Source organism: Lissotriton vulgaris, chromosome 11, assembly GCF_964263255.1.
Source record: "Lissotriton vulgaris chromosome 11, aLisVul1.2, whole genome shotgun sequence".
Taxonomy (NCBI): Eukaryota; Metazoa; Chordata; class Amphibia; order Caudata; family Salamandridae; genus Lissotriton; species Lissotriton vulgaris.
The window spans coordinates 608,910,095-608,922,388 of record NC_141699.1 but is presented as its reverse complement, the minus strand read 5'-3'; the positions used below and the strand labels follow the sequence as shown (position 1 = coordinate 608,922,388).

Here is a 12,294-nt window from a genome sequence, read left to right as displayed (position 1 = left end):
TGAATACTAAACTATTATTCACTATTATAGTAATAAAAATGAGCAGAAAACGAGGTTAGAACCTGACTCTGATAATGCCAGACACCCCTGTGTTCTTGGAAATTATTTTGCCACCATTGAGACCAGGGGTTGCAAAGCCAGTGCCAGGGGTAGCAAGTGGCAAGCTAGGGGTCGCAACTGCGACCCCTGGTGACCACTAAATGACGTCCATGGAGTCAGAGTTTCCAAAGGAAGAGAGTGTTTTGCTAATAACTTTTGTGCCGTTTGACGAATCTTCATGAGCATTTCTTAAAATGCGTTCATCCATCTCAGCCCCTTCCTGGAAATTTCTAGATTGCCCCATCCCCGTCTGCACCAGCTCCAGCTTACTCTAGCACCTGCATGTCAGATCCAGCTCTGTACCAGTCCTGGTCTTACTTCAGCTGTATTCCAGTCCTGGTCTTACTCCAGCTCGGCTCCAGGCCTGCCAGCTCCAGCACTGCTCCAGTCCTGGTCTTACTCAGGCTTCTCCAACAAGTAGCTCATGAGCTACTAGTAGCTCTCCAGGTACCTGTAAGTAGCTCTTACATGTGCAGCCTGGTAAACTAAATTCTAAACTTTTGCTTGATTAAATTAATATAGGTATACTAAAACTGACAATCATGTATTCAAGATGAAAACATGTTTATTTTCGGAGCTTATAAGTTAATGTGTGCCAGAAAATGATTGATTTTCCAATATATATTTTAAGCTCATACTTGAGTGGTAAAAATCAAACGGTGTTGGGGAGCACATTTTACTGATATTATGAACTGGGGTCTAGTGGCATTGCAGCAATGGTTGCTATGTGTAACCCATATAGAGGTATTCCACGTTGACAAAGCATTTTTTACAGTACTGCTGGCAACTGTACCCTGTGCACTGAGGTGATTACTGCTGGCAATCTTGCATATGCTGGCCACTAATGTAATATTAGTAGCCCCAGAGGGCTTTCATTGAACATAAGTAGCTCTTGTTACAGAAAAGGTTGGAGACCCTGCTCTGGTTCTCCTCTAAACCAGCCAGCTACAGCTTTACTACAGTCCTGGTCTTACTTCAACTCTGCTCTAGGCCTGCCTGCTGAACTCCAACTGTGCTCCAGCCTTGGTCTTACTCCAGGTCTGCTCCAGTCTTGGCATTAATCCAGCTCTGCTCCATACCCGCCAGCACTGCTTTAGTTTTGGTCTTACCGGGATTTTAAACCTCAACTTTGCAAGAACTGTTCCAATCAGTACCCAGCACATTTAGAGTTTTTTTGCGCCTTTGGCTTTTATCTCCTTCTGCTGTCAGGCACAGCTTTCCAGGAAGCATCTTCTCTGTAACCCATGTCACACCAGGGACAGACAGTGTGACTTCTGGAATTGGTCACCCTTTTCTCAGAGCCTATAAGCAAGGTGAACCGTCAACCCTTTATGCACTGCAGTTGAGGCAGTACCACTGCAACAGCACAGCATTACCTATGGTGATGTTATAGTTCTGTTGTTATCCCCTTATGGACTACATAGGAATCTGCAAGTTTTGAATACTTCTACATCAATGTTTTATTCAATTTATTTTGACCAATTGCATTTTCCTTGGACTAAGACAAAGTAAATATTGAAATTATGACATCTGAAAAGGCAATATCGTTCTCTGGGCTAATGTGTTGAGGAAAATGCACAGCCTTTTGTTTACTGATTGATATCCTGTTTAAAGTGAGTTTGGAAGACTTTGGAAATTACTAGAAAGATAAATGACTTCCCTTGTCACACTTAGCTAAAAACCTCTAGTGTGCCTGTTGGAACACACCAAGCAGAAAGAGAGCCATCTTACGGACAGGCAAAAAGGACAGCATTTTAAAATAGGACCAAGTCTAAGGGGAGCTTGCTGATAGACCAATGTGTCTCCATAGTGGACCTAAAATAATTTCTTGAAAGGATATTGTGTCATTCCACATGAAAAATAGGGAGCTTGATTCATGGACATCAAAAAATCATATTATTCAGTCACAGAATTGCAGATGAGCATTTTATATAACAGGTCAGTTTTCAATGGAACGGAAACCATAATAAATATGTGCCATGGGATGCTCCTGGGACTGTGGCAATTTAAAGAAGGCATCCCTGAAAGAAGCACTATTTGCATGGAAAATATCTGTATGAATAAATTGATGCTTGGTGTGCCACAGCTGCCAAATCTGGATTAATCATTCAGCAAGTGCTAATCAAATATTATAGCCCACTGCCAGGATCTATTGCATTTATTAAAGACCCTCTACATGAGGTGAAGGCCTATGCTGCAGGAGAGCAACTTTAACAAGGGAGGTGACCTTTAACAACAAGTATAGCCAAAGTCAGAAGGGCTCTATAGCTATTAGAACTCTTCCTCAAACGAGGGTAGGATTTTTTAGAATACCTAGCAAAAAATAAAAACACATACGCATTGGAATGTTGAACTGGGAGGTATAATGTGAGGCAGAGAAACATCAGGTCATCTTAAACAGTATATTTAATATAGCCTTAGAGCCCGACCTAGCGGGCTCTACTGGCCATTAAAGGCCTGCTCCAGCATTAAAGGCTTGGGCCGAAGGCAAAGGCCTTTAACAAGGGAGCGGGCCTTTAATGGCCAGTAAAGCCCGCTAGGAGGGCTTTAAGGCTATTAGAACATTCCGTCCCTAGAGGGCAGAATGTTCTAATTACTAAAAACAAAAGGCCTCTTGGAGCCCAAGGGGGATTAAATCCCGTTGTTCACAGCAGCAGCTGGGTACAAAAACAACATTGGAATGTTGCACCGCGGGCTTCTACCGGCCCATAGAAGTCCAGAGCACTTCATTGTATTCAATGGAGCTCCCAACATTCCAATGTTCTAATGAAGAGTAGTACTATAAACAGAGGAGTGCATGCAGTATAGCATTCTGCAACTCCAGGAGCCAGCTACTGCCGACCCTTGAATCTGAGAATGCTGCTGTTTCAATGTGCCATCTCTCGCACAGGAGCATAAGACACAGAATGTAATAAATATAAAGTATAGTACGTACTTTATTATGGCTTACATTACAAAAGAAGGTTTAAACCAGCCATTATTGCCCCCATAACTTCATTGTCTTCAATAGAGCACCCAACATGCCAATGTTATAATTCTACTAATGCAGTGCAAAGACCATTAAGGGGGAATTACACATGACCTATTTGATGTAATACCGACTGACAAAACCTGGTACCATCCCTCTGCTAAACACATTAACTGCTTGCAACCATATTGGCATAAACATATCTTTTAAAAAAGGTGTAGCCTGTACGCTGTTACGATGTTTATAAGTCACAGCCCTACCTGGGCATGAGGCATGTATGCCAACAGAAGTGCACCTCCAATGCCTGTAATAGGTCTGGACAAACAATAGAGAAAGTAATCAAGCTCACCATCAGTCACAGACTCAACAAGGGTAAAAGTAGAGCAAATTAAAACTTTGTATAATGTTTTCAGAGGAAGGTACGCACCTCTTTTTGGTTGTACTTGATGGCAAGCTTCAGTCTGCTCAGGTTCATTCGTTCCTCCAGCAGGCCCCGCTTATCCAACGGCTCATCACTGGACTGGTGATTTAAGATAACTTCAAGCTCGCGGGAGTTGCGAGCCTGGGCAAGCAAATCTTTTGCAAATGTTTTGCACTGCTGTGCAAGCTCTTCATAATCATTCCTACAAAATTCATGCACACATAGCAATTTAGAACGGTGACATCACACGCAATTGCAGCACTCCAGCAAATATAGAATTATTTTTTGCAGTTTTATATACTATGTATAATTCTTAAGAGCATAACAGAGTTTTAAATGCAGCAGCATTTTCCAAATCTTTACTGTAGCAGTATCGATGTACAGAGAAAGAGAAAAGATGCATAGTTAAGAGGTACAGATGAAAACATATGTACAAAACACAAAAACCTGCAAAGCATAAGACCAGAAGAACGAGTGGGAGAGGACGTGGTGTAACACCAGGAGCTGCGGACTTTGGAACTGGGTAACCAGGTTCAAGTCTCATTGTCGGCTCAACATCCTGTGATTGTGGGCAAGTCCCTTAGGGCTAGATTCACAAAGGTAAACTTATACCTAAAGTCTAAGTTTAGACCTGAAATCAAGAACTTCAGACCCATCTCTCTTCTTCCCTTCCCAGCTTAGGTCATCGAGAAGACCATCAACACCCAACTCTCCGAGTTCATCAAAGCAAATCACATCCTGGAACTCTCCCAATCTGGCTTCTGAAGCAACCACAGAACGAGACCACCCTCCTCGCTGCCACAGACAACGTCCACACCCTCCTCGACAGAGGTGAAACTGGAGCCCTCATCCTCCTAGACCTCTCAGCTTCCTTCGGTAACAGCCCTAACCGCACCCTATGCGCATGACTTCATGACGCCAGCATCCGTGACAAAGCCCTGGAATGGATCCGCTCCTGCCTCACAGACTGAACACAGACAGTCAGATTACCACTGTTCCACTCCCAACCCACAGAGATCAGCTGCGGTGTGCCTCAGGGCTCCTCACTGAGCCACACTCTCTTCAACATTTACATGTCCCCGCTCGCAGCCATCGTCAGAACCACAGACTCAACATCGTCTCCTAAGCCAATGACACCCAGTGATTCTCTTCCTCACCAACTAACCCACAGTTGCCAAGACCAACCTCCACAATGGGATGAAGGCTGTCACCACCTGGATGAAGAGCAGCTGCCTCAAGCTCAACTCAGAGAAGACCGAAGTCCTCATCATGAACTCCACCCCCTCCACCTGGGATGACTCCTGGTGCCCCGCAGCACTTGGAACCCACAGACCACGCATGAAACCTAGGCACCATCCTGGACTCCTTGCTCACCATGAACTGCCAGATCAACGCCGTCTCATCATCCTGCTTCCACACGCTATGCCTGCTCCAAAATATCTTCAAGTGGATCCCCGCCGAGTCCAGAAAGATGGTCACCCATGCACTCATCAGCAGCAGAATCGACTATGGCAATGCATTCTATGCTGACATCACCAAAAAACTCCTCAAGAAACTGCAGAACATTCAGAATGCCTCCACCAGAATCATACTCAACATCCCCCGCTGCACCCACATCACCAGCCACCTGAGAGACCTCCACTGGCTCCCAGTCAGCAAAATAATCACCTTCAAGCTCCTCACGCACACCTACAAAGCTCTACATGACGTGGGACCTGCGTACCTTAATTACTGCCTCGCATTCCACACACCCACCCTAGACCTCCACTACATCCAACTGGACCTGGCTACCGACCCATGAAACCGCAAGACCACGGTCAGAGGAAAATGCTTTGCCTATCTCGCAACAAAGACCTGGAACACCATGCCTCTCCACTTCAGGCAATCACCGTCACTGCCTCAATTCAGGAAGGACCTTAAGACCTGGCTGTTCGACTGATCCACTGCGCCTTCAAAGGACCAGCTGTCCTCCCCCTCCGCAGCCCACCCCCAGTGCCTTGAGACCATTATGGGTGAGTAGTCGCGCTTTACAAGTAACCTGATTGATTGATTGATTGAATTCAGAGGGCCCAATTCATGAAAAATACTTACATGTAGTAAAGTTATGAGTGTGGGGTCTCTGCTCTTGCATGCATAAAGATACTACTCATAAGTCCTTTTGTGAATACTGAACTTGGACTTCAAGTCTAAACTTAGACTTCAGGTCTAAATTTACCATTGTGAATCCGGCCCTTAATCTCCACGTGCCTAAAAAAACCAAATGAATGTGTCCTTGTGTAATGTAACTGGTGGTCGTGTAAAACTCCAATACCTTCGGGTCAAGTTTGCGCTATATAAAACTGCAACAACAAACAAACACACAAACTTATACAGAGTGGTAGAGCATAATGATGCGAAACAAATTGTCAGTGTAGTCTCTAAAGGTTCCAACATCTGAACCGCTGAGACGGTTTGACAATGTGTATTAAAATCTATTCTTAGACATGGGTGCCTGTGAGAGGTGACTAGAGAGCGCAGCAAAGGAACAGAATGTCAGATGGGAAGTTAGAGAGAAAGAAGGAAGAATGTAACAGTTGAAAAGGGGCTGTTTCAGTCCTTTTTAGCCTCTCGCTAGAGACAGTTGTAGCTGTGTGTTGGCAAGATAATGAGTCCTATACTGTCATCCTTGGGCATATCATAGATTTGTACATTGCTTAATTTACCCCATTATGTCACATACAACTCTGCTACATTTACCTGCTCACAAATAGGGATACTTGTCATTTTAGTGCCTCCATGTGAACGCTGCAAGTATTAAAGGCAAGCCAGATGAGTGGCTATTGCAAATACTTGTTGGAAGAGGGCATGGAGGAATTAGTGTGACTAAAATTTGGATGTAGTTCAAAACTTTAGGTACTCAACCGGGGAATGATTGCCTCAAAATACCTCTTTTATTAAAGCTAGTGGCCTTGTAGAGAAGTATGTCCGAAAGCAGACTGCCCCACAAGTGCAAAGAGGACAAGTACACTTTCTTTTACCTCCTCATATTTAAAACAAGCATTTGCAATGCAACAGGTCTCGCATTAGGAAAGTTTGAGCTATTGGTATTGTAAATGACAATTTTTTTATTTATGTGTTGGTTTTGAAAATAGCTAAATTAATAGCTTTGTCATTTACAATGCCAATAGTTATAACTTTTGCAAATGTGACACCTATAGCATTTGTAATGCAATATGAGTTGTATTTACATGACTTACATGTATTGATATTACACATAACAATGGCTTTTATGTTTTTTTAATAATTAATACTTAAATAAAAGTTATTGTGATTTATGACAATAGCTTAAACTTTTGTAAATAACTTTTGTGAAGATTATGTTCAGTGTATTTTATTGTGACGAAAATCCAAGAACAGAAGTGAAATATTAACATCTTCCTGTGACATTTGTAATAAAGCTTGAGAGAACTTATTTGAACCAGTTGTTGTTGAATGGTTGCCCAGATTGATGCTATGGTGGCGCTGAGTGATACTGTGGCGTTCACTGATGCAGTGATAATGTTATGCTATGCTATGTTTTGTTGTGTTTTATTATGCTATGCTTTGTTTTGCTAAGCTATGTTTTGTTATGCTATGCTTTCTTATGCTATGTTTTGTTTGGTATGCTATGCTATGTTTTGCTATGCTATATGTTTTGTTTAGTTATGCTATGCTTTGCTATGCTATGTTTTGTTTTGCTTTGTTATGCTATGTTTTGTTTTGTTTTGGTATGCTATGTTTTGTTGTGTTTTGTTATGCTATGCTATGTTTTGTTGTGTTTGATATGCTATGCTATGTTTTGCTATTCTATGATATGTTTTGTTTTGTTATGCTATGCTTTGCTAGGCTATGTGTTGTTTTGTTATGCTATGTTTTTTCGTGTTTTGTTATGCTATGCTGTTTTGTTTTGTTATGCTGTGCTTTGTTATGCTATGCTATGTTTTGTTTTGCTATGCTTCGTTATGCTATCTTTCGTTGTGTTTTGTTATGCTATGCTATGTTTTGTTATGCTATGCTATGTTTTGTTATGCTATACTATGTTTTGTTGTATTTTGTTATGATGTGCCATGCTATGCTTTGTTTTGTTATGCTAGGTTTTGTTTTGTTATGCTATGCTTTGTTGTGTTTTGTTATGCTATGCTATGTTTTGTTATGCTATGCTATATTATGCTATGCTATGTTTTGTTGTGCTATTTTTTGTTCTATGCTACTCTCTGTTTTGTTGAGATATGCTAATCTGTGTTATTCTATGCTGCGTTTTGTTATGCTATGTTTTGTTTAGCTATGCTATGTTTTGTTGTGTTTTGTTATGCTATGCTATGTTTTGTTATGCTATGTTTTGTTTTGTTATGCTATGTTTTCTTATGCTATGTTTTGTTGTGTTATGCTATGCTTTGCTTTATTTTGTTATGCTATGCTGTTTTGTTATGCTATGCTATGTTTTGCTGTGTTTTGGTATGATATGTCATGCTATGCTTTGTTTTGTTATGCTAGGTTTTGTTTTGTTATGCTATGTTTTGTTGAGTTTTGTTATGCTATGCTATGTTTTGTTATGCTATGCTTTGTTTTGCTATGCTATATTATGCTATAATGTGTTTTGTTGTGCTATTTTTTGCTGTGCTATGCTACTCTCTGTTTTGTTGCGATATGCTCATCTTTGATATGCTACTCTCTGTTTCGTTGCGATATGCTAATCTTTGTTATGCTATGCTGTTTTGTTATGCTATGTTTTGTTTTGCTATGCTACGTTTTGCTGTGTTTTGTTATGCTATGCTATGTTTTGTTTTGCTATTCTATGTTTTGTTATGCGATGTTTAGTTGTGTTTTGTTATGCTATGCTATGTTTTGTTATGCTATGCTATGCTATGCTTTTGCTTTATTTTGTTATGCCATGCTATGTTTTGTTATGCTATGCTATGTTTTGTTATTCAATGCTATGTTGTGTTTTGTTATGCTATGCTATGTATTATGTTATGATATATTTTGTTTTGTTTTGCAGTGCTTTGTTTTGTTATACTATGCTAAGTTTTGTTATGCTATGTTTTGTTATTCTATGTTTTGTTGTGTTTTGTTATGCTATGTTTTGTTATGCAATGCTATTTTTTGTTGTGTTATGCTATGCTTTGCTTTATTTTGTTATGCTATGCTATGTTTTGTTATGCTATGCTATGTTTTGTTGTGTTTTGTTTTGATATGTCATGCTGTGCTTTGTTTTGTTATGCTAGGTTTTGTTTTGTTATGCTATGTTTTGTTGTGTTTTGTTATGCTATGCTATGATTTGTTATGCTATGCTTTGTTTTGCTATGCTCTGTCATGTTATGCTATGTTTTGTTGTGTTTTGTTATGCTATGCTACGCTCTATTTTGTTGCAATATGCTATGCTATGCTTTTTTATGCTATGCTATGTTTTGTTATGTATGTTTTGTTGTGGTTTGTTATGATTTGCTATGCTGTGTTTTGTTTTGTTATGCTATGTTTTGTTTTGTTATGCTATGTTTTGTTGTGTTTTGTTATGCTATGCTATGTTTTGTTATGCTATGATTTGTTTTACTATGCTATGCTTTGTTTTGCTAGGCTATCGTATGCTATGCTATGTTTTGTTGTATTTTGCTATGCTATGCTTTGTTATGATATGCTATGTTTTGTTATGCTATGTTTTGTTGTGTTTTGTTAAGCTATGCTTTGTTACACTAGGTTCTGTTTTGTTATGCTATTTTTTTGTGCTATGCTATGCTTTGTTTTCTTATGCTATGCTATGTTATGCTGTTGTCTTATGCTTTGCTATGTTTTGTTTTGCTATGCTATGCTATGTTTTGTTATGCTATGATATGTTTTGTTGTGTTTTGTTATGCTATGCTATGTTTTGTTATGCTTTGATTTCTTTTGTTATGCTATGCTATGTTTTGTGATGCTATGCTATGTTTTGTGATGCTATGCTATGTTTTGTGATGCTATGCTATGTTTTGTTGTGCTTTGTTATGCTATGCTATGCTTTGTTTTGTTATGCTATGTTTTGTTATGCTATGCTATGCTATGTTTTGTGTTGCTATGCTATGTTTTGTTGTGTTTTGTTATGCTATGTTTTTTGTGTTTTGTTATGCTATGCTTTTTGTGTTTTGTTTTGTTATGCTATACTATGTTTTGGTATGCTATGCTATGTTTTGTTTTGCTCTGCTATGTTTTGCTATCCTGGTGTGTGGTTGTGTGTGTGTGGTTGTGTGTGTGAAGTTGTGTGTGTGGGGTTGTGTGTTTGTGTGTGTGTGTGGGCGTGTGTGTGGGGGTGTGTGTGGGGGGCTGTGTGTGGGTGTGTGTGTGGGGGGCTATGTGTGTGGGGTAGTGTGTGTGGGCTTGTGTGGGTGGGGTTGTGTATGTGGGGTTGTGTGTGGGGTTGTGTGTGTGTATGGTTGTGTGTGTGTGGTTGTGTGTGTGTGTGTGGGTGTGTGTGAGTGGGGTTGTGTGTGTGTGGGGGGTTGTCTGTGTGTGTAGGGTCGTGAGTGTGTGGGGTGTTGCATGTGTGTGGGGTTTGCATGTGTGTGGTTGTGTGTTTGTGTGGGGGTTATGTGTGTGTGGGGGGGTTGTGTGTGAGGGGTTGAGTGTGTGGGGGTTGTGTGTGTGTGGTGTTGTAGTTGTGTTTGGGGGGTGTAGTGTGGGGTTGTGGTTGTGTGTGGGGGGGATTTGTGGTTTGGGGTTGTGTGTGTGTGTGGGTTGTGGTTGTGTGTGTGGGGTTGTGTGGTTGTGTGGGGTTATGTGTGAGTGGGGTTGTGGTGTTGTGTGTGTGGAGTTGTGTGGTTGTAGGGCTGTGTGTGAGGGGGGTTATGTGTGAGTGGGGGGGGTTGTGCTATGTTTTGTTATGCTATTCTACACTCTCTTTTGTTACGATATACTATGCTATGCTTTGTTATGTTATGCTAGGTTTTGTTTTGTTATGCTATGTTTTGTTGTGTTTTGTTATGCTATGCTATGTTTTGTTATGCTATGTTTTGCTATGCTCTGTCATGTTATGCTATGTTTTGTTGTGCTATGTTTTGTTGTGTTTTGTTATGCTATGCTACGCTCTATTTTGTTGCAATATGCTATGCTATGCTTTGTTATGCTATGCTATGTCTTGTTTGTATGTTTTGTTGTGTTTTGTTATGATATGCTGTGCTTTGTTTTGTTATGCTATGTTTTGTTTTGTTATGCTATGTTTTGTTGTATTTTGTTATGCTATGCTATGTTTTGTTATGCTATGATTTGTTTTGCTATGCTATGCTTTGTTTTCAAGGCTATGGTATGCTATGCTATGTTTTGTTGTATTTTGCTATGCTATGCTTTGTTATGCTATGCTATGTTTTGTTATGCTTTGTTTTGTTGTGTTTTGTTAAGCTATGCTTTGTTACACTAGGTTTTGTTTTGTTATGCTATTTTTTTGTGCTATTCTATGCTTTGTTTTCTTATGCTATGCTATGTTATGCTGTTGTCTTATGCTATGCTATGTTTTGTTATGCTATGCTATGCTATGTTTTGTTACACTATGATATGTTTTGTTGTGTTTTGTTATGCTATGATATGTTTTGTTATGCTTTGATTTGTTTTGTTATGCTTTGCTTTCTTTTGTTATGCTATGCTATGTTTTGTGATGCTATGCTATGTTTTGTGATGCTATGCTATGTTTTGTGATGATATGATATGTTTTGTTGTGCTTTGTTATGCTATGCTATGCTTTGTTTTGTTATGCTATGTTTTGTTATGCTATGCTATGTTTTGTGTTGCTATGCTATGTTTTGTTGTGTTTTATGTGGAGTGGTGTGGCTCACTGGTTAGAGGCGGCAGACCCGGAAGCAGAGAACGGCCCGGGACCAGTGTTAAATTCCCGACGCGGAGGGGTTGTGGACCAGGGTCAACGGACTCGATAATTCTCGCCTCGGTGCCTACTCTAACCAGGGATCACACTCGGCAACTCTAGGCATTAAGCTTGCCTCATCTCTACAACGGCCCCCCACAGACGCCGGGGATGCCTGGTTTCACCTTGGAGATACCCAGAAGGGACCATCTCACAGGGAAAGCCAGGACGGGTTCCCCAGCAGTCTTCAGCGCTAGGACACCCCGAGATGGGGTAACAGTGCGCTTTACAAGTATCATCATTACAAGTATCATCATTTTGTTATGCTATGTTTTTTGTGTTTTGTTATGCTATGCTTTTTGTGTTTTGTTATGCTATACTATGTTTTGGTATGCTATGCTATGTTTTGTAATGCTATGCTATGTTTTGTTTTGCTATGCTATGTTTTGCTATCCTGGTGTGTGGTTGTGTGTGTGTGGTTGTGTGTGTGAAGTTGTGTGTGTGGGGTTGTGTGTTTGTGTGGTTGTGTGTGTGGGTGTGTGTGTGGGGGGCTGTGTGGGTGGGGTTGTGTATGTGGGGTTGTGTGTGGGGTTGTGTGTGTGTATGGTTGTGTGTGTGTGGTTGTGTGTGTGGTTGTGTGTGTGTGTGGGTGTGTGTGAGTGGGGTTGTGTGTGTGTGGGGGGTTGTCTGTGTGTGTAGGGTCGTGTGTGTGTGGGGTGTTGCATGCGTGTGGGGTTTTGCATGTGTGTGGTGTGTTTGTGTGGGGTTATGTGTGTGTGGGGGGGTTGTGTGTGAGGGGTTGAGTGTGTGGGGGTTGTGTGTGTGTGGTGTTGTAGTTGTGTGTGTGGGGGGGTGGTGTGGGGTTGTGGTTGTGTGTGGGGGGATTTGTGGTGTGGGGTTGTGTGTGTGTGTGGGTTGTGTGTGTGGGGTTGTGTGGTTGTGTGGGGTTATGTGTGAGTGGGGTTG

The 12,294-nt window shown here is 40.9% G+C and overlaps 1 protein-coding gene across 1 annotated transcript in view; it reads right to left on the bottom strand.

Moving 5' to 3' along the window:
* TRPC1 (transient receptor potential cation channel subfamily C member 1) overlaps window positions 1–12,294 on the bottom strand; it is a 361,187-nt gene that overhangs the window by 161,533 nt on the left and 187,360 nt on the right. Inside the window, exon 6 of the mRNA XM_086943718.1 lies at window positions 3,495–3,690. Coding sequence (XP_086799844.1) covers window positions 3,495–3,690 — 196 coding nt within the window. The remainder of the gene's footprint in view (window positions 1–3,494; window positions 3,691–12,294) is intronic.